The sequence below is a fragment of the Pinus tabuliformis genome, chromosome 5_2 (genome assembly GCF_031772625.1).
Source record: "Pinus tabuliformis cultivar Carrire ecotype Pingquan chromosome 5_2, CPIR1, whole genome shotgun sequence".
NCBI lineage: Eukaryota > Viridiplantae > Streptophyta > Pinopsida > Pinales > Pinaceae > Pinus > Pinus tabuliformis.
In genome coordinates this window covers 348,949,076-348,972,673 of record NC_142306.1, presented here as the reverse complement: position 1 = coordinate 348,972,673, position 23,598 = coordinate 348,949,076, and the positions used below count along the sequence as shown (strand labels likewise).

At 36.6% G+C, this 23,598-nt stretch overlaps 1 protein-coding gene across 6 annotated transcripts in view; it reads left to right on the top strand.

Annotated features, from left to right (window-relative positions):
* Positions 1-8,560: 8,560 nt before the first annotated feature.
* Positions 8,561-23,598, top strand: part of FUS9 (Ubiquitin-conjugating enzyme family protein) — a 181,110-nt gene continuing 166,072 nt past the window's right edge. For 2 of the 6 annotated variants that reach the window (XR_016261733.1, XR_016261734.1), the window contains exon 1: positions 8,569-8,880. Coding sequence is in view for 3 of the 6 variants with exons in the window: in XM_089436357.1 (XP_089292483.1) it covers positions 8,700-8,880 (181 nt within the window). In the remaining 3 variants the exon portion in view is untranslated. Of the gene's footprint in view, positions 8,881-23,598 lie in introns of all 6 variants that reach the window. The other 4 variants (XR_016261732.1, XM_089436358.1, XM_089436357.1 and 1 more) reach the window with 3 other exon arrangements.

The window sequence follows — 23,598 nt, the reverse complement described above, 5'->3', positions numbered from 1 at the left end:
TTCATGGCGATGAAAGATAGCTTTCCTGTCAAACAAGTAAGGACTTCCCAAAACAATTCCTGCTATATCAAAAGGTACCACATCAAGTTCAATTGTGTCAATAAAATGTGCAGTAATTGCAAAGCGCAATGTGCACTTTCTTGAAACTTGTAAATTTGCATCCTTGCAAATCCATCCAAGTGGATATGGCTTCGGATGTGGAACAGTCTCAAGTTTAAGCTGCTTGACCAAGTCCTCTGATATAAGGTTTGCTTGTGACCCACTATCAAAAAGTGTGTCAATTTTAGTATGTTTTGAAATCACCCTCACATGAAACATTTCAATTCTTTCTTCCTCATTAGGAGCTTGTACATGGCAGTTTGAGGTACTAGTGCTGGCTTGAGTTTCAATTTCTTTTCCCTTCAAGTTTTTCAAACCCATGGCTACAATTTTGGTTTCATCACCTGAATCTTCCCCTAAATCCTGTGGTGTAGATGTAGTAGCAACTGTTTTTTGTTTTCCTTTGGATTTGTTAGATTGAAGTCTTTTTTCAGGATGTAATTTCCAACAGTTTTTCTCCTCATGGCCTGGTTTAGAACAGTGTTGACAGATCACTTTCTCACTCTCCTGTTTGACAGATGCATTCTTTTTGCCCTTTCCCTTGGAGGTTTTCTCTTTGTTTTTCCCCTTGGGGGGCTTGTTTCTACCCTCTTCAAATGTGTTTTTTCCCCTTGCCTCTAAATGGGTAGCTTGGACACAAACCTCGTCCAGGCTAGTAGGGTTAAACATCAAGATGGTGTGTCTAAGGTAGCTATGCAAGCCACCAATGTATTTCAGCAAGGTTTCTTGGGTCTGTAAATCTACCCCTAACAAGAGAGCTCTTCTCCTGAATTCTTGGGTGTAGTCTTGGACACTCTGACCCTTAAGTTGTCTGAAATTTTGCCAGTTCATAATGGCTTTCTGCATGTGAGCAAGAGGATAAAACTGTTTTTTAATGGCTAACAGAAATTCAGGCCATGTTAAGGTAACCTTACCAAATTTCTTGATCTCCTCTTTAGTCTTGGCCTCCCACCAGACCAATGCTGCTCCATCCATTCTCAAAGAAGCCAACTGAATCTTTGTGGCATCATCATGCATATTCTGGATCCTCAAGTAAACTTCCAATTGCCTAATCCAGTTATCAAGCTTTTCTGCATTCACTTCACCATTAAACATAGGTAATTCGAATTTTACATCAAGCTTCAGAAAAGGACTTTTTCCAGAGGATCTATGCTTATGCACAGAAGAAGAAGATGAGGATGAAGAGGAAGAAGGTGACGATGGGGGTGGTGGATCACCATTTCCTCCATGTCCTTTCTTGGAATGATCATCATCCTTCTTACCTCCTGAAGAGCCCTCTCCTTCATGTGGATGTTTGGACCCTTCTCCAGCCAATTTCTCATTTCTTTCTTGGTACAATATCCTCACCATTTCAGTGAGGTCAAAGAAAGCCTTTCTGAAGACTCTTTCTTCTTCTTTTGGATCCATGTCTGCAGGAATTTCTCCTTCATGTGCAGACATTCTTGAAGCTTCTGCTGAGACTCTTGAGGGTGAAATTGAAGGTGGAGGTGATGGCTCTCTAGCCTTCCTTGACTGAGGATTCTCTCGTTCTCTAGTCAACTGTCCTTCCCCTCTTTTAAGTTTCAACCTGGTAAGCATCAATACTTTGCAAGACAGTTAGAAGATCTTTGCACAAAAACATTGCTCTGATACCAACTTGATCTGAATTTGAAACTACTTGAAATTTGTTTGCAAGGTATTCAATTCAGAATTAAACATGTTTTAAAAGATTTCCATGTCTTTCAGAAAGAAAACACATGAAATTTTCAGCTATTCATGACCCATTTAAGCATAGCAGAGTTATTTCCTTTTACTGTTTAACACATTAAAACGAATTTGTTCTGCAAAATAAATCAACCACAAATGCAAAAGAAGTTGATAAAGCAGTTCACCCCCTCCAGGGCTACGTCTGCTGGGTCCAAAGCTCCCAAATGGGCTTGTCCTTGTTTCAATTAAATGCTAAAATTGAATATACATCTGAATAAAAGCATCTACAGGTGAAATAGATGGTAAAAATGGATTCAGAACACTTGAATCCTTCAAGATTGACTATTGGATCACCTGTAATGGATACCTGCAACCCTATACAGTCTTCACAATACTGGGCCCTGGTGGCTCCTAGAACTTTCACGGCTCCAAAACCTCTGCAAATGACCTCAGATGGCTGTAAGACCTGCACCAATGGCTTCAAAAGGTCGAAAATACCCAAAATAAAAAAAAAATCGTCCAAAACCGCCTTTCCTAGCCAAGGTTATGGCCTTTTAATGATCTCCTCCAGTTTTGCCTAAAAAAACTCCAGCTAACTTTAGTTAATGTCCAGTTAGCTCCGCCAATTATGGCGGGTCCGCCAAATTCGCCATGTCCGCCAAAATTTCCGCCAAATCCTGTAGTTACATTTAATGTTGTGGGTTGCCTCGGATTTCGTGCTGGCAGTTTGGTTGGCGGTTGGGGCTTAAGCCCCTGGTTCCTGGGTCGTGGTCATATGAAAGGGGGGCTGGCCCCCTTTGGTTTCCGCCCCATGCAATTTTAAACTTTATATTAATATCTTTTCGCCCTTCTAACAGCATATGAGCCCGTGGTCTAACGGTAAGGTGCTGGGCTTGTGGCAGGCAGGTCATGAGTTCGAACCTTGCCCATGCCAACCAAAATTTTTCACAACGCGCCCATTGCTTGCTGACGTCATCTGGGGGCCACGTGGCGGCCTCCGGGCCTGCCACGTGGCAGCCTGTGATTGGTTGCTGAAAAGGGAATATTCCTTGGAACCAAGGAATATTCTTTGGAACCAAGGAATATTCCTTGGAATATTCCAAGGAATATTCTGCGGAATATTTTTTTATTTTTTTTTTTTGAAAAATTCAAATTTCTAATGTTATGGACAAATTCTTCTTTTTGCCATAACTTCCTCATACGGCGACCGTTTTTCGAACCGTTTGCGGCGCCAGAATCAGGAAGACGAGCACTTTCCAGTCGTTCAACATTGAACCAGTTCTGAGCACTTTAAATTTTGAGCATTTTACGACACTTAGGACATGAGCACCTGATCACTAACCCCATAAACCACTGTAAAGCACCATCCTTAATAGTGGCTAGAAATACCTTTAATTTTTAAGCGCCAAGTGAATATTCATAACTTTGACATAATACTTCAAACTAAAAAATAAAAGTTTCAAGATCTTTTGTTCCCAAACTATGAAAATTTGGTAGTACTCATGGTGAGATATTTTTTAAATTGGCACTAGTTGTCAGATCTTGAATAGGAAAGCCACATTCTTCCTTCTTCCTCATCTTCACGATGTACTGGTCTTCTTGGTCCATTTTCTCCATCCGTTGGTTTGGTTCCAACTCTTGTTTCTCTTATGCCTTCTCACCTATTATCAACCATTGATTCTTCTAATGAATGAGAGTATGTTGGTCCCTCGACTAGTTTCTCTTCAGTTGGTTGTTGTTCAATTGGTTGTTCTTCAAGTGAATTTTCTTCTATTATAGTTTCTTCAATTGGTATTTCAAATTTGTGTCCACTGAATGCCTCTCCTGTTGGATGTGAATGAAAGACAACTTCTTGTGTTGAAGACTCTTCCTGCTCTCTAGCTTTTCCTTCAAATCATGAAGTTTCCCCACGATACCTTCTTCTAGTTGCAAATGTGGGAATGCACAATGTTGATGATGATGTGGCTTTTACTGTACCGCATGTTGAACTAGTTGGGGTGATTGGTGGACGAATTGTTGGAATGGTTCTACCTCTATTAAATCTGCCTCTAGAATCTCTTTCCCTGCTCATGCATTCTACTTATCATGTTTTGCGTATGCAAACAATTTTATGCTACTGGATGCCTAAATTTGAAACTAACTCCTTTTAAGACAACCCCGACAACAATGCCAAAAATGTCACTCAATTCTTTTGATTTTAATTTTTTTTTTCATTTAATCATCAATATGAGTTTGTAAACTTATGAAGTATTATGCAAAGTATATGTTGGATTTAGTTTATAATTTACCCATAAAAAATTATTCAAAAACTATTTATTATTTCGTTACAAAACAAAGTTTAGCTAAATAAACATAACACATGCAAATTCAAAGAAATGAGCATGATAATGATTCTAATCACCTCTAAATCATCAATCTTCAAAGATTTTATTGCTGCATAACAATGGCATAATTTACCATTCAGTTCTATAATCGATTTAGTCAATAATTCCTATGTATAGTCTTACCATGCAAACAAATTATAAGTAACAAGAAATAAAAAAATAAATTCAAATAAACTCACACAACTGAAATAAATAAATACATAACAGAAAATACAAGAAGCAACACACTCCTCACTAGCGGGCCCATAACCAGTGAACATTGCTGAGAAAGTCTTATGAGATTGAATTTATGAAACTAAAATATGAAATGCATTAAATAATAACACACTGCAGCTTATAATTCGCGAACAACCGAGTTTTATATTACCTGTAATACTAAAATACAAAGTTGTTTTTTCCAAATCAGAGATTGTTTTCTTCAGTTCACACTATAGGCATTTATACATCCAAACGGAGATCGTTATGGATCTATATGCAGATTCTTAGAACAGATGATATCGATTCTTGGATATTTTTGGATACATGAAACATAATCATTAATCTGTGTATGAGAAATTTGTGATATTGATGCATGAATTTCTCATACACAATATCATTATCCGAGCATGATTTATCAATTGTGATTTTGATTTGAGTATTTTTGTGATCTATCTGAATGCTCTGCCATGGATCCTGTTACTCTACCACCGATCTGATTACTCTACCGCCGTGTGGTTGCCATTGAATGCAACTTTGACTTGGCTTTTATGCTAACATGGAGGGTGTTAGAATTGGGCTGACAAGTGGATAAGCTTTAGGTCTACATTTATGGTTGCTTCAACTCTGGTTCTCGTTCACATATGCTTGTACCCATTAGAACTATAACTCTGCTCATCAAAATAACTTTTAAATTATTTTACAAAAGATTAAATGAAAATATACGAAGAATGGCTTAGTATATGACCTTGTAGCTCATAGAATGAGATTATAACAAAAAGACAAAATAGAGTGTAAGGTAATTGGTATTATGAGTTTTGATGAACAAAATGGCAAAAAAGTAGTGATACATGGAGTTCATGTGAAGAGTGCAACATAAAGCTTATTAATTTACTTATTGGTTTTTTCATTAGTTCTTTTCCTCTTTTTGAGTCTCGACTTGTTGGGTCAATTTTGTTCTTTTGCCCTCTCCTTATTGCTTCAAGGGGTTTCTTTGTCTTGATTATACACTTGGTTGGCTCCCTATATTTTCAACAACTGTGAACTGCTGGTAATTCTATTCTTGGTCATTGCTCCTGTGAAGTTTCATTTGCTAGCTTTGCTTTCTAAAACTCCTTCTCTCCCACTGATTTTTTTTCTTCATCGTCACCCTGATCCCTAGGTAACATATGCTCTCCTGTAGGGGAGCTAGTAGTAGAGGGACTCAATGGGGTTCTAAAGCTAGAGCTTGGCCCCAATCTTAAGCCTGCCTTTACCACATGTAGACCCCTTATGAGGTGCAAGAGAAGATCTAAGAAGCAGAAGCCATGATCGTCAACGACATAGAAGGTAATTTAGATTATGAGGTTTATCCAATTGTGGATGATTGGGTATTGGATATGGGACACACCAGATGCAAACAAAATCACTATCTACATAGAATTGACATTTATTGGAAGTTTAAGTCCTTGCTTGGCAAGATCCTCCATGAGAAGAAAGATGCCAAGGACGAGATCCTTCTTTAAATAGATGAAATTTTGAGAGAAGACAAGGACATGGAGACTCGCTTTGCATCCATCGGTACTCGCCTTGCACACATTAAAGCCCACCCGGCACATGGAAATGACCCAACTCCTTAGACAATCTAGCAAACCTAGAGCCTATAAATATGTCTACGTCCCCCTAATGGTTCCACATATTTTTTGTTTTTTGTTTTTTATTTTATGTTTCATTATCTTCAATATATGTAGTGCATAAAAATGTTTATTTTTGTCTTAAAAGAGTAAGCTGTTTAGATTAGTCAGTGAATAATTTCTTAAGATAAACAAATTGAATAAAATGACAAGCAAAATATATATGTATAAACCATGTCATTTTGATGTTAGGTTTTTAATTTTTTGGACAAAAGTCACTTCGTTTTTGTCATTGGTTTGGTTTCACATGTAGCAGGCCACGACTTTAGGAACTTAGCTATATTGTAATTTTGTTCATAATATAATAAAAGGGAGCTAACATCACACACAAACCTACCTATATATCATTACTATATACTATAATAATGATTACAATATCTATATATGTTAGAATATTATAATTATTATAATATATAATTATAATATATATTTTTTATATAGTTATAATGGGAGGGGAGTGGTAATATATTACATTAGAGGAAAAATAAAAAATTCCTATTTTTGGGGCTTGGGTTTAGTTTCAAACAATCAAGTAGAAGCCTATTTCCTTTATTAAGGCCTACTCTAAACACTATCATTGAAAGCCACCAAGTTAATTGTAATAGGAGACTCTTCTCTCCTTATTTTTTATTAAAAAAAAAGCTCATCCCCTAATAATTTGAAATAAAAGACTCTCATTGCAAGAATAAGAGACATGCTTCATAAGTTTGAACAATATGAAGTCTTTTGTACTCTACGACATAACAACACATATGATGACTTGTTGGTGAATCATGGAGTTAGATTAGCAAAAGGGGACTTGGTGGTTAACAACAACAAAAATAAATGTTTGATTTCTTAAAGAAATGGAGTATTATCATGCCCAAAAGCATAAGGGATTTTTCGAAATATGAAAACAAGTGGAGTAATTGGTTGGCTATGTCGAGGTTCCTTTGAGCTCCGAGACAACATGGCAATAGAGGAGGAGAATGGCCAAGAGGACAAGAAGAACTTATCAGTAGCAAAATCCAAAAAAATACACCGATCCCCAATGAAATGTAAAAATTGTTTTTTTGAGGGAGGTATTGGAAGCTTCATACTTATAAACATTGTAGTCTACCCAACATTCAAATTTGCTTGAAAAATTATGGAAATTTCGACAATATTTTGATAAAATCTAACAAGAATTTTTGTAAATCCACGTTACAACTGTCAAACTTGAAGATTTTGGGTGCTCCAAGGGTTTTTAATGGTGATGAGTTCATTTACACCATTAAAAACTCGATTCAAACATTCATACTGCGAGTTTTTTGAATTTTTTTTTTGCCGGATTCCGACCATTTTTGCCGTTTGGGCAATTTTGAACGTTGGGTAGACGACGCCCTTATAAACCAATACATAATTCATAATTATGTAGAGAACAATCCTAATTATGATCCCCATTCTCTTTCTCTCTATAGAGCATTATGCTTTTTGATATACATATGAAATATTATTACATGCCTTATACAAATTTTCAATACAAAATTTTTCAGTTAAATTAAAAAAAAACTCAAGAAATAGTGAACAAAAATTACATTCTTTAACCAAAAAAAAAAAAAAAGGCATTCTTTTTTGCTTTAGAAATTAGCTATTCCAATTTTATATAATTATAAAGTAAGTTAGAAAAAAAATTAGCAAAAACTTGAAAAACTAAAATCTTATTTGAAATTACTTGGAAAACTTCACATCTATCCCCAATAACTTAATAGATAAATGAAATTTAATAATTCAAAAAATAAATTTATTTGAAATTATGGTCTTTACATTACTTTATATTTAAGCCTTTGCCATGGTCTCCCTCGTCCTCATATGAACTACACTTGTTGGTTCAAAACGCTTTGACCAAAATTTTCCCTTATATGATTTATACCAAAAAACTTTTCTTAATTCATTATTGATCACAAAAGCCCTGAATTCAGAAAATAAATAATCTATCAGATAAATAAAATTTTATAATTAAAAAATAAATAATATATATTAGAAATAACATAATAAATAATAAATGCAAATATTTTAAAAAATGGATTAATAGAAAGTCAATGAAATCCATCGTCGCTTTGCCCATAACTAATAAAATATTTTTTTGGATTATTTTGATTTAAAATTAAAATTTTAAGAATTATAAGTTTAAATGGTTTAATTTGCAAAGTTCCAATTTTTTAAAAGATCACTAATTACTAGCAATTCCATTATTTAAAAAATAGTTGCAACTAAATTTAAATTTAATTAATAATATTATATAAAAAGTTTAATATTATAAAAAATATTGAATAATAAAAAAAGTAAAGAAGGAAATTAGTTTTGAAAAAAACAATTTCATATTTAAGAAGAAAAGTATTTTATTAAAAAATTCAATCTGCTCCACTTAAATTTTTTTTTTACTTTAACTATATTATCCTGTAGTAAATTCTATGCTCATTTTGAATCCAATAATTTCTTACCTTCCTTGCACTTTTTGTATATATATATAAAACCATGGCATTCATTCTAAACATTGAATAATAATAAGAACCTCGTGTTTAATTATTTTATTCAGAATAAATGGACACAAGCTTATGATTAAATAAAAAATAACGGGAGACGGTAGGGAATTTGGTTGTGGCGTGGAATAGCAGTGACGGCGAGCAAAGAAACGCAGACGATGAATATAGGTGGGACGGGAAGTAGCAGGTCATGGCCGGCCAGAACATCAGTCTCCGCCCCAGGTAAAAGAATCCAGAAGGAGTTGGCAGAGATCAGTGCAGACCCTCCTGCAGATTGTTCCGCCGGTCCAAACGGGGATAATATCTATCAGTGGATTGCCACCATTTTGGGTCCAACAGGTTCGCATGCCCGACATCATTCAGTTTCCCAACTTTAATTCAAACATCATTTCATTTCTCCAACAATTTAATCTTTTCCAGGGTAATATTATGGTTCAAATCTGTATTTGCCTTTTTCGAGGCATCGCTATTTAAGAGCTTGAAAATCTACAGTAGGGATCACTTTCTGCATCTGGTCTTGTACAGCAGCATTAAAACACAAGAAAGCGGAATTTCTAAGCCCGCTATGGAACTTCTGAGTTTGCTACAGAGTGTTAGGTTCAACAGAGTGTACATGCACGAAACAAATCATACAATTGAGGGAAGAATGCGTCATTTTCCTTGCTTTTCTTTTGAACAACATGAATTTTTAGAGTGCCAAATTGTTTCGGAATCGGTCATTCAAGATAAAAAACAGATTCTCAACATTTTTTAAATAGCAAGGTAGCCAGAATGCCTTGGTGGTGGATTTCCAGTTTTACATATCTGCATGCTAGGGAGGGAGGGAGCCTTATATATGAATAATCAAATACGAGACTCTCTAAAATATAAAATTAAAATTTAAGATAACTTTAAATATGATAATTATTATCCTTTGAGAGGAACAAGGATTGTAACTTTATGGGACAAATAAAGGGAATCCCACTAAGCATTTTTCAAAATGTCATGTTTATAATTGATGTACTTGAAATAAAAGTGCCAAGGTTTTTATGGTTTTTGTAAACTAGGAAGTTGAAGGGCAGTGAAATTATGAATCTTCGTAAAGTTGCTTGTTATATTATTAGTACAGGGCACATTAAAAAGAAATGTTCATCTGCTTTTTGTATCTTAATTTTTTATTTTTTTTTTTTTTTTTTTTTTTTTTAACTACATGGTGAATCGGTGTTAGTCCTAATCTATGGGAGACCCAGGATCAATCCTCGTAGCTGCCTCTATAACACCAGGAGTACATCCAACTACCTGCAAGTCGATATACTAAGATCCTATGATTTTAGCAAGAGCTAGACTCACGTGCCGCCAAGACGGGATTGGGGAATCTGCCCCTTTAGTTACCACCACAGCAGGTCAATGTACTCAATGAGATTTGAACTACGGTCTCTTGGGCTTCGCCCAAGTAGACTTACTGTCAAACCACACATCACTGTACTTGTATCGTAAATTTTATAGTCATGCATATTCCATGGTGTTTGCGGGTTAGTCCAATTACCATTGTCCCTATGGAGATCATGAACATTGGTCTTAATTTTTACAATATTCATTTTGTTTTTAAGTTCATACTATTGGATAATTAGTTTTGATCAGCCAAATTAGGATTGCTAAAATCTTTTTAGAATTTTCCTATATTGCATGAGTTTTTGGAACGTGGGAACATTGGGATCTTGAGTACAAGTGTCGGGAACGGCTAGAGTTTTCCGTAAATTTTACAGGGAACGGCTAATCAGGAGCTGTAATATTATATAATAAAAAATAAAAATATTTTGTTAATTATATAATTTATATAATAATCAAAATTAATATTGAATCAAAATATCCAAATATTAAAATCCATTTAAAAATATAAATAATAAATATATAATCTCCCTTTTATATAAATATATTCTCTGGGTGTCTCTCTCCCTGAGTCTCTCCCTTTTATATATAGGATGTCATGTTCATTATCAGTTCTCTAACACATGACCAGTCTTTGAAACAATCTAGCTTAAAAATACAAAAGAACAATTTTACATATGTTTCTCTAGTTTTTCTTAAGAGAAAAAGCAAAGCAACTCTAATGTTTAAGTATTGATTGCCACATACAATATGCACACACAATCTTCTGTGATATATATACATAAACAACAAAAGAAATACTCATTAGCATGACATCCTAGATATCGCCCTTACGTCGATGTGCCACACGTTTCTTTAACCCATCATGAGATTGCTTCAGTTTCTCAATTAAGGATATCGGTGTTAAGGATGTCTTTGGCCTTTCTTCCTGCGAAGGTTTCAACATAGGCTCATGTTTTGTGGGCAGTTCAACATATTTCTCTACAGGCTTTGTATTCCCCAACCCCAGGGAATGCCGAAACTCCAAAAAAAAGTCTTCAAAGCTCCCGAAACTTTCCCTAGCTCCCATTGCAGCTCCCGCTGAAAAGGTAACGTTCCCATACAGTTCCAAAGCTCCCAGGAGCGCGGGAACCATTGGAATGGGTTTCCCACCTCTCAGGAGCGGTTATGGTGCAACAGAGGTATTTCCAGCTCGCTCTTATCAATGATTTCATTGTCTTTTTGATCTTACTGTTAGTTTCGTAGGAATTTAAAATTTAATGGTATTGCTATTATAATTTGATCAACTTCTTTTATGTTCCCAATGGTTAAACCAAGCCCTAGAATGATTAAATCAACCCCTTTTGAGCCGTGGCGGGTATTGCTCAAACTAGAAGCAATAACAAGGAGTCTATCCTTTCAACTTGATTAAATTATATATTTTAAGATATATAATGTTAGCTTAAAACTCCATGGAGGTACAACCAACTGAATTGAGATTTCGTTAAATAATATATTCTTTAAACAAGAACATGGGAGATTGGAAGTACATGTGAAGGGGGAGGCAACTCTAACCTGAAAGCCATACTGCCAATCCTTTGCAACACCTTATCAAGATCATGGTACTTGGATAATAATTTATTGTCCGTGTTTTATTGCTGGAGGGACATTTGTTTGTATGGTTGAAGCAATGTTACATGAAGCGATGATGAAGTGGGTGCATTTTTTTGGAAGTGAAGCGCCATTTTCCAAAAATCCTTGGAAGCGAAGCGTCCTTAAAGCATATATATATATATATATATATATATATATATATATATATATATATATATATATATATATATATATATAACATCCAGAATGCCAAATTAGTTGCAAAATATATCGAAGCATGCATATTTGTACATAAATCAAGATAGATATGGCATCCATAACACATTAATGATTAATTATTCGAGCATCAACCATCTAGAATCCAGATTCTTCTCCTCCTTTCTAGCCTTTGCCTCTACTTTGATTCTCTAGGGACATTAGCCAACATTTCCCAATTTTGATCAAACTGCCTAACCCAAGCTTTAAAATATGGTAGAAAAAACTTAACATGAATGATCAATGATTTTGACTCGCATAAAAGGTATATTTTTGCGAAGGCCATGACAAAGGAGTTCAACAATCAACACCACCAACAATGGGGTACTCATAGAGCTTGGTGCTCTTGAATAAATGCCAATCACATACCCTCATACGTGATATCTAATGAAATGCCACAATCCCATTGATCCTAAAGTGCTGAAAACTATTAAGTCTACTGAATTTTGAATGGGATATGAAATTTCATTTTCTCCATATGAAGTTTGGTGAGGTTGGACCCACTCTCAAACATCTTGAGTCATTTCATGGTAATATTAAAAATTTAAAAGCATGAAAATGATGTTGGAAAATCATAAAGGCATAAAGATTTTCTCATCTAGATAATTATTGTGATTTCCTTATTATCTTCTTTTAGGTATTCATTTGTCTTTTTATCATCAAGCAACTATCAAAATATGAACATGATGATCAGGAACACAAGATGTAGGCTCTCGGGCAAGGCAAAACCCCTCTTTGAGGGGGAAACCCAGTGAAACTCTTATTCAATAATAGAATCAAGTCAAGTTGAGACAACCAAGATCCTTTGACCAAGATCAAGACCTCCCTCCATCCATCAAGTTAGCCTCTTATGAACACTTCCAAAGTCAAGACAAGTCTGCTCCATAGAAACAAGTCAACAAGTTCTCATTTGGCTCTGTCATTCTGAAGCTCATTCTTTACCCTCAACCCGACAACTTTGCTTGCTTCATTACAAACTCGACCTTGCAATTTCACTGCTCCCTCGGTCCTGCAACTCGTCTTCTTACACGTGTGATAAATAGATAATCATTTTCGTCTTCCTAGGAGTCTCTTCTTCTTCACAATGCCTTTCCTTCTTTCTTTAGGCTTCTTCACATCCTTTTTCATCCCTTGAAAGTTGCAGATTGAACTTTTCATTTTCTTCTATTCTTTTAGGTGGAATGCTAGGGTATTTATAGTGGTTTCAACTTGTTCTTGAGGCCGAAATGAATAGTAGGCAGACCAACTTAATGGTGGAGGAGAAAATGACTTAATTACATAAAGATAATTTTGTTTCTTTGATACACAATTCCCTATAAGGTTCTAGACCATAATGATTAGGACATAGACTCATGACTCAACCCTAGAAGCCTTCAATGGACGCGTTGACCTAGAAATATAATAATCAATGCTAATAAATAATTTTTCTTTTATAATAAATTTTTCTTTTTCTTTCTTTTGACAATTACATTACATCATGACACGAATACAATTATGAAGACCGATACTAGTTACATTTCTCAACAAATAAAAGATAAAGGAAAATGTCACTTTTACTTTAAGAATTTAACATTACCATTATGGAGCATCTAGGAAGTGTCTAGGGAGCATCACATGAGCACATTGGGAGTGTCTGGGAAGCATGATTCCTTACATAACGGTTCCAAAATTTCAAGAACCGTGCAAATCCAACCCAAAGCGTGGTTCTGAATGTGCTTCGCTTGTAGTTCTTTGGTTTGGTGCATGGGGGGGCAATTCTGGTAGCACTGGGTTGAAAATATCCAATCCCCCTTTGTTAAAGTGTCTTCCACTATGAGGTTAATCTTCTTGTCATTTCATCTTGTTTTGTACTATAGCCAAGTTGTTTGCGAAGAGTTGGAAAACCTCTTGTTGGTGTTGGAGTGTGATCAATTGTTGCTAGAACCTTAGGTTCCCTCTCAAGGGTGATGTGGATGGAGGAAGATACTCTTAGAACTTCATAAATGGGGACATTTTGGACGCAGTATGGAAGGAAGTGTTGAACTACCATTCTGCCAAAGGTAACCACTTGACCCATCGTGATTGTTTATCAAATGCAAAGCAACAAACATATCCTTCCAGAAATTTATTCACAATCTTCATTTGCCCAATGTGATTGGGGTGGTAGGAGGCGCTATGAGCTAGTTGAGTACCTAAACAAGAAAATAAATTAGTCCAAAAATTACAAGTGAAAATTGGGTCTTTGTCACTTATTATAATCTCAAGGTTTTCAAATAGCTTTTGAATTGTTTACATAATGTTGCAGTTACGGCACTTGCCTTAAAAGGATGAGAAATTGAGCAAAAATGGGCATCCTTTGTGACAATATACCACCACCACGATGACATTAATCCTTTTAGACTTTGGTAGACTCATGTAAAATTCATTGAAACCTCTTCCAAACGCTAACTTGGTATAACTAATGGTTCTAAAAGTCTAGGGGTAAATCAAACACTTCATCACAAACTTTTGGATATCAATTTTAGGACTTTCTAAAAAAATTCCTTCTTGATCATGTGATAAGTTTTTAGAAATCATAAGTATCCACTTATAAGGGAAGATTATAGGTGATCCTTACACTAGAGTGAGTCATCTGTCTACACAAATTTCTCTGACGCACTAGGGTCTTGTTGTAGTTGATGAATGAGTTGCCATGCAGTCTAGTCATGTCATGATTCTATCCTTGTTTATTGTTAGAAAATCAAAAGGCAGAAAATATTTCCTTACTTTGATATTAGCTTGTGACAATTTTATATTATCTTCTTTTATCTGTTGAAGAATCTAGGGTAGTTAGAGTTAATGAGATTCTTCTTGACATGATAACTATTTGTGAGGTATTTTATCTTTAGCTTATTAGTACAATCTTTTCTTGATATCATTAGTGTGTGTATTTCTTACTTCATAAAATAGCTATCAAAAACAAAGAGACAAGAACACAAGATGTTGGCTTTTTGCCAGGGCCAAAACCTCTCCCTTTTGGAGAGGAAAACCTGCACAAAATTCTTCTTATAGAGATTCTAATTGACGAATAGCAAGACCATGACCCTTGACCTACTAGGCCACTCCAAGACCAAGACACCAATCCTCTTCTTTATCACATTTGAGATCATCATCATCGCTGCACCATTGAGGCCATCACTACTGCATCATCGAGATTATTTTTTTTTAACACAATCAGGTATTGATTATATTGCAAAAAAAGAGAGAAACAAACTCCTGTTACATTTGAAGGGAAATGGATTCAAGTATAGAGCTGAAAATGGGAGCGCAATCCCTATTTCTACACTTGAAACCAATTTTCTATGGATTCCTTTGAGTGACTTGGCATATTGCCAAACATACTGTCCTAAAAGTAAAATAAACTTGCAGTACATATAAAATTAAAATACTTCAACAAAACTGGTTGACTGACTCTTCTTGTTGAGAATGACGCTTTTTGTTTTGCTTAATGGAGGTTTCCCCTTGTTGGCTCTGGTTGATTGACTTGATATAGTCAACAACTTCCTCAAGGTGCTTGCATTTGTCTTTGAGCTCTGTTATTTTAGCTTTCTGCTTGTCTATATCTCTCTGTTTGTACATGTTCTCAGTTTTCATTTCCGCCCTGAGATCCTTGAGTGCTTGGTTGAACCTTCCTATCATGAACTTGTTTGCCCTGCATGTTGGACAACTTTCATTTTTTTCAACTCTTTCTATGGGATTACATGCCATTTTGATCCTCTGAGTAGCTGTGTTTTTTGTAGCTTTTTTGTTCCTTTTGAGTGTGCTCTTGTTGAGCTTCTTTTGCTCTGCTTCTCTGTCCTTGAGGTGAAAGTTCGGGCTGATGCAGCCTATTGCTTCACAGATACACAATTGCGCCCCTGTTGAACAAGAGATGCACTGGGCTAGCTTTGATAAAATGCTATGATGCCTGATTGATGATATATCCATCGAGGCTTTTCCAGAAGCTGAATGGCTGGTGGAGAGGGCGCTTTAATGAGGCAGAGGAATGGGATGATGAAGGATTCAAAAAAAGGAAGACACCTTGATGATGTGATTGACACAGGAGTGGATACTCCGTTGATTAAAGGGACGGATACACAAAGAACTAATGGAAATAGAGAGTATGTTAGTTGATACTGAAACCTTCTTGTTGTTACAGGTTTTGGGGATGGCTGAGTGACTGTCGATGAGCTCTTAGCAGAATGACAAGTGACCCGAATGGATGAGGGAGTCTGGCTGAGGGATTGCTTCATTGATGGCTTGACACGAAGAACTGAAGACTTCTACCTGAGGATATTTACAATTCGATGAGTCGTTATTTTAGCTTGCCTTGAGATTACTAGACTTGTTGGTGAACGCTGATATGCGTGCCCTATTGCAATGGATGAGTATGATCATTCGACTACGTTTTTTGGTCACATTTGTTTCATGTATCTTGACCCTGATATGACAGATATCGGCTCGACTCAGACAGAGAGTATATCTGTGATCCTTGGCTTGTGAGCTTTGGATATTTTTGGATTTTGTTTGGATTTTTTGCTTATATTCCTGAAGATACCAATTGAGTGTCTCTGTTAACAAATCTTCCTTTTGATTTGCTGGTGTACTCTCCCTGATTTTTTGATTTTGCTCATGCTTTTTCCCATTTTTTTTCCTTCTTTCATCATGATGGATGTTGTAAATTATGGGATGGAGATACAATAAGTTCTATTGTTTTTCTTTACGCTTCCTGCTGCTCTATCTGAAGCCTTATTGGCGAGGATATCAACCTCTTTATTATGTTCTCTCAGAACATGTTTGAAGTTGACCCTCCCCAATCCAATTAAGTTCAGTCTTATCCTCTGATATATTCTGTTGATAGCCGTATTATTGGGATTTTTGCCATTAACCATTGCTTCAATAACAATTGCAGAGTCACCTATTATAATAGGATCTCAGATTACTTGTTTTTTTAATATCCTTGTGCCTAATAAAAGACTATATGCTTCTGCTTTGTTATTTGTGGTTTCTCCTAGGCCCCATTCGTATGTGACGATCTCTTTCCCATCCGAATCTCTTATCACTCCACCTGCTCCTGCTTTTCCTAGATTGTTTTTCGATGCCCCATCGAAAAAAAGACTGAAACTATTTTGATTTTTCCTCCACTCTTCAAGTTCTTTTTCGCTCATCCTTAGTTTCCAATTTCTTGTTGTAGGGGCTTTCTTTGGTCCTGCTTTCCCATTGTTTTCCAATATTTCTTTACCAATCCAATCTCTCTCCTCTTGCTGAAGGTTGTTGTGGTCCACGACTGACATTCCTTTAGAGTTTATAATTTCTGAGACTAAACAACATGTTTTTGATAGGATTTTACTTGTTCTTGGCTTTTGATCTTTGAAGATACTTTTGTTTCTAGTAAGCCAAATTTGCCAACACAATACTACTGGGAGGCATTTCCAAATCCTGATTATTGTAACCTTGTTTTTTTTAGAGTAAGGGTAGTTCTTCTCCCATGTTTTATGAAATTCTGGGAGAGTGTTTGTGAAGTTTAAGTTAATTTCCAGCGGGCTTGTGATCTGCTTCCAACATTCTCTAGCTATCCTACAATCCAAGAAGAGATGCTGTATTGACTCTTCCTCTGTCAAGCACATGACGCACCTAGATGGACCCTGTATTCCTTTTTTTTTTAAGTTATCAGTAGTTAGAGTTTTTCCTTTGAGAAGAGTCCATATAAATGCTTTGATTTTAGGGAGGCATTCAGTTTTCCAAACCACTTTCCATAGACTCCACTCTTGTTGATTTTGCTGTTCTTGAAGTGCTTTATACCTTGTTTTGACCGTGTATGCTCCTCCATTTGGATCCCAAACATAATCGTCCTCTTCCTCGATGCTTATGGGCGCTGCCCCTTTGAGGCGATGCTTTAATTTCTCCCATTGTCCTTTTAAGTTTATTGGGATTGATGGGATTTGCCACTCATGCCAATTATGCTGATCCCATGCTGAGATTGAATGAAGGGTGTTCAACCTTCTTTCAGCCATCCAATTTTGTATGCCAAGGAGGTCCCGTTGAAGATTTAGAGGCTCTTTTCCCATTATTCGGTCATCCCAGATTGCCACCGATTTCCCATTCCCTGGAGTTTTAGATATATGATTCTTGATTGAGGGGATTATTTTCTTTACAAGTTTCCAAACTTGCGTGTAGGGCTTCACATGAATGATGTCTGTTAGTAACTTTGTTCTGGAATGATTCAGATATTTTGTGGCAAGGGCTTTTTTCCACCAACTTTCCCTTCCAGCGATCATTTTCCATATTATTTTCATCCCTAGAGCAACATTCATTAGGCCTGGTAAGCAGATAGATAGACCTCCCTGTTCATATGGAACTGTGACTTGGTCCCGCTTTACCAGATTGAATTTTTTACTCTCTTGCTTTCCTTCCTGCCACATAAAGCTTCTTATGATTAGTTCCATTTGCTTGTGTGCGCTAGCCGGAGCCAAAATAATCGCATACTGATATACTGGAAGCGCTGATAGTTGTGCCTTAATCATAATCACCATGCCTGCCATATTGAGCCACATCATACCCCATTTTGGATTTTGTCCTTCATTTTTTACACTTGTTTGCTCCATACTTCAGCTTTCACATTCTCCTTGGTTGTTGGAAGTCCAAGGTAGGTAAAGTGCGTCCATCTTGTTTGTGTTGGGATTTCAAGAATTTGTGAGATGTTTTGCATTATTCTTGGAGTATTCCAGCCATATATTCTGCATTTTGAATTATTTAAAAGCCCTCCGGAAACCTGAAGAAAGTCATCTAGAACCTTTTTAAATCTTCTTGCTATTATACTTGAAGCCCCTCCCAGTAAAAGAGTGTCATTAGCAAATAGAGAATGATTGATATTTTTAACACCTTTTGCTATTTGAATACCTGTGATTTTTTTCTTTCCTTTGATTTTCCAATGCTGCACTTAGAGTTTCAGCCATTATGATATATAGAAAAGGGGATAGGGGACATCCTTGTCTCAACCCTCTTGAACTCTGAAAGAATTTGCTGGGTCTTCCATTTATTAGTGGCGCTATCCAAGGAGTTGAGATGCAAGCCTGTATGGTCTCGATTATGTCTTGAGAGAATCCAAACTTTTTAAGAACTGCTGCTAGATAAGTGTGGCTGACTCTATCAAAGGCGTTTGCCATGTCTAACTTTACAATAATTCCTTTTTCTTTCCTTTGATTGCTGGTATGTATTGCTTCCCGGACAATAATCACATTGTCTATTATTTGTCGGTTGGAGACAAAGCCGCCCTGATTTTCAGAGATTAGTTCAGGAATAACTCTTGATTCTATTTGCAATTACCTTTGTAAGAATTTTGTAGGAGGAATTGTAGAGAGATATTGGTCTAAATCTATTGAAAGTTGTTGGGTTGGATTCCTTAGGGATGAGAGTCAGATATGAAGATTTTGTATTTCCTCCCATTTTTTTTTTTGAATACATTTTTTGTCATTCTCATGAAGTCTTTTTTAATGATATTCCAGTGCTGCCTATAGAAGGCGATTGTGAACCCGTCTAGCCCTGAAGCCTTGTCTGGGTGAAGACTCCATATTGCTGCCAACACTTCTTCTTAAGAGATTTCTTTGTTTATTTTTGAGTTTTGTTCATCACTTATTTTTTTTGGATATGTTGTAGAAAATCCTCATTATCTGCTAGCTGTTCATTTGCCGTTAATAGCTCTTTGAAGTGATTATGTGCTGCTTTTTTTAATTCCTCTACTCCCTTAATTTCTTGTTCGTCCACTTTAATTTGATCTATCTGATTTTTGGCTCGTCTGATTTTCATTGTATTATGAAAGAAGACAATATGTTTATCCCCTGCTTTCAACCATAGACATCTGGATTTCAATCTAAGCTCTTCTTCTTCCTTTCTATTCTGCCTGTATATTTCCCAAAAAAATTCATTTTCTTTCAAATAATCCTGTTTGTCCTCCTCTTTGTTTTCCTTTTCTTCTTGTATGCTGTCCATTTTTTTTGCAGCTCTATTTTCCCTTTTTTTTTTTAATATCATTCTCTCTTTCCCATATTTTTAGATTCATCCTTAGATTTTTCAATTTTGTTTTCCATACATAATTGGGGGATCCTGTAATGCTTTGTGCTCATCCCTTTTTGATTTGATTTCTGAATTCTTCATTGCTGTCCCAGATCGAATTGTATCTAAATGGAAGAGGACCTTGGTTGTCCAGCTTGCCCAGAATAATTGCTACTGGCTTATGATCCGATGCTGTTGTATGAATAATTTTGGATTTTACAGAGGTGTAATCAGTTGCTATATTTTCTTGAACTAAAATTCTGTCCAGCCTCTCCTTTATATTGCTCTTACCCACTCTCTTGTTGCTCCATGTGTATTTCCCATTACTTGGCGGGATATCGATTAGATTGTGTTGCTCCATTATTTCTTCCAGAGCTTCTCTTGACGGATTTGCATGATAAGTCCCTCCAAATTTTTCTTCTATGTTTTTTATCAAGTTTAGATCACCTCCCAAAATTATTTTCCTATTTTGTCTTTCTGTTAATACTTCTTTTACCGAGTTCCAACATTTTTTTTTTCTTTCTAATGATTTGGAGCATATATATTTATGATTGTGCTTTTCTTTTGTGCTGAGATCCTCTAAACCTATTTTAATCTAGTACTTGCCGATTTTTTGGCTTATCATTTCCCATTTCCTTTTTTCCCATAGGGTGCAGATTCCTTTTGATGCTCCTGTTGCCTCTAGCACTATTCCTTAATAATTTTTTAACTTTTGTATCATTTTTCCAGTTTCTTGACTGTTTGTTTGGTCTCTTGGATCATGAAAATGTTCGGCACTTCTTTCGTTAGAATGTCTCTTGCTGCATTTGCTTTGTAGGGTGTGCCCAAACCACGACAGTTCCAAGAGACCACTATCATTATTTATTGGTTTGTTGGTGTGCGATGCCCTTTCCTCTTTGCTGATTTTTCTCATTGTTTCCTGTATTTTTCCCAAGGAAGGAGTCCATTGGTTGCTGAGTACCTAAAGCCATCTCCTTGGCCGCAGCCTCATCCCTTATTTCCTTGTTGGATTTTCTCCCTGTTTTTTTTTTGATGTTCATTGATTTGAAGGGTCTCTTTGGTTTCTAGTTAAGATACGATCCACTGATGAGGTGGGGGAGCGGGGAACGAGGGATTGAAGGGATGGAGGAGAGAGTGAGGGGGTTGGGGGAATGCTTTGGGGATCTGGGTGAGGGGGGATCTGTGGAATCTTCTAGAGGCCCAAAGGGGTTCGGATTTGTGAGGTGTGAGGGGATGGTAGTGGAGGGAGATGGTGAGGAAGTTTCATTTGATTCCTGGGGCTGCGAGGGTGTAGGGGGGAGTTGCTTGTTGGAGGGTTTCTTTCTTTTTACTTGCTCCCATTTATTTTCTTGTTCCTCAACATTTTCACTTTTTTTTTTTAAGACGTCTATTTTCAAAATGACCATATTTGTGACATACCTTGCATTTGAATGGGATCTGCTCATAGTCTAGCTACTGTATGTGCATCCATTGGTCGACCTTAATCTTTATCACTTCTGGAAGTCCTTTTCCTAGATCCACGTCCACACATATTTTGACAAAAGCATTCATATTGTCCTTCGGTTTGCATCTATTTATATATTTTCCTATTGCATTTCCTATGGCCTTTACTGACTCATCTCCCCAGCAGTGTAAAGGGAGGTGGGGTAATCTGACCCAAACTGGTACTGCACCCGGCACATCCATTTCAGGATTGAAGTCTGGGGTCCATCGGTTTAGATATAGTCCTCTGGTGTCCATGAAATATGGGCCATTTCTAAAGATCAGATCTTTGTCTTCCTTAGTTTCAAAATGAAAAGTATAGTATCCCCTCCCGCAGAACTTTATTGCGATTTTTCCATTGATAGTTGAGCTCAAGTTTCTTTCAACCCATCTTTGAATCGATTTGGGGGACGACCATAGCCCAGTGAACTGACCCACTAGACCACGTTCAGTGAGTGACAAAGCTGCTATGCGAGGGAGAGAAGGAGGAAGAGATATTTCTGGAATATCCTCGAGCTTTTTAACAAACTTGTTTATTGATGACCTGATTCTTGGAGTTCCTGTCGCTGTGATAAGGGAGGCAAACGCTTCTGCAACTTTTTCATTTCCTTGAAGTCGGTCTAGTAAAGGATCACTCTCCTCTAAGTGATCCATAGGCTCTGAGAACCCAGCAGCAAGAGGCTGCTGAGTGGCGACTGTGTTGCAGAGGGGAAGCAATAGGCTCGCGCGTGCATACACCAAGATTATTACTACTGTACCACCGAGATCATTATTGTTGTATCCTTATCGAGATTTTCATTACAACAAAGAGATCTGAAACACACACACACACACACATAGAGGAGAGTTGCACTTCGATTTACCAAGATATTGATCTTCTCCATTAAGGTCATGACTATAGTTATACTAAGATCATAATTGCATCTATTATGACTGCTTCTGGACTATATACTGAGATAGAGTGTGTCATCATGAGATCACTGCCTTATCACAAGAATGTCGAGATTGTAAGGTTGTTTCAAAGATCACTGTATAGATAGGCCTAGACTGTGAACACCGAGGAGATTTTCTCACTTTAATTATTGCAGAGGTATCCGAGATGCACCCTACTGTACCCATCCAAAGTTCCTGAGCTTGTGGATAGACCTTCGAGAATGACATTCGAAATTGTTCCTGCAACTGTCCTGTACTTCTTGCACCTATACGAAATTAAGAGAAAATTCAAGTTCTGCTCCTTTTGTGGTGACCCTAGCCACATATATATAGTAGTTAGTCTCCCATAATAAGCTGACATGACAGTGAATTGTTGTGTCACTTCATTTGAGCCGACATGACTGCTCTTTATATTGTTTTGCTGGCCAACCTAACTGCATTTTACATCGTTTTGTTTGCTGCCTTCTTCAAGAGGATTGTGCTTGTCTTGGAGGGCTAATCTAGACACTAGGTAGACTCATATTTTTCTCATGCTCAAGAAGAGCTTCTTAATATTTTCTTTGACTCTTTGAATTTCCTATAGCACTTCAACATGTGTTGGAGCTATCTAATGAGCAAGAAACTCATTTTATAATTTACAAAAATAATATTTCTTTTCTTTTACAAGTACAAAGATCAAAATTACATTTATGAAGACCGAACCTAGCTACACTTTTTTCAACACCCCCTCTTAATTAGGGAGGTATTCATAATGGTACTTGTTCATTCTCAATCTGAAGAATTTCTCATAAGAAGAATCAGATTGGTAACCCATCTGTATAACATCATAGTAACCAACATTGTTTCCACAACAAGGCCTTGACTGACAATTGTATCTCTCATTAGATCAGAGCACAATGTTGGCGAGATCAATGATTATAGACACCTTCATCATTGTCTCTCAAGGTACATACCCACCCGGGTGTTCACTGAGTATGTGTTAAAATTGGCAAATAGGGTCAAACTCCATGTGGGTCATATTATTTATGGCAGTTGATATTTTTATTGGATCCCTCTCATTGAGAGGTGTAGGATTGATCTAAAGATCATCCGATTCCGATAAGTATTTATGAAGTTATGAATTTATTTATGTTATGGACAAATTGCTAAGTCAGCCAGCAACTTATGTAGGCTCAGAAGCCCAACAGTCATGTCTATTCAACCTCTACGTTTTAGTATAAATAGAAGAGGACTTCAAGTCATTTCTACACACACTTGGATCTCTTCCTCTCTCTACTTGTCTTTGGGTTTTAGTAGGAGGAGAGATCTTAAGGAAAAGCCGGAAACGCTGGAACTGTCAGAAAAGCCGAAACTGTCGGAAACGCCTGAACTGTTGGA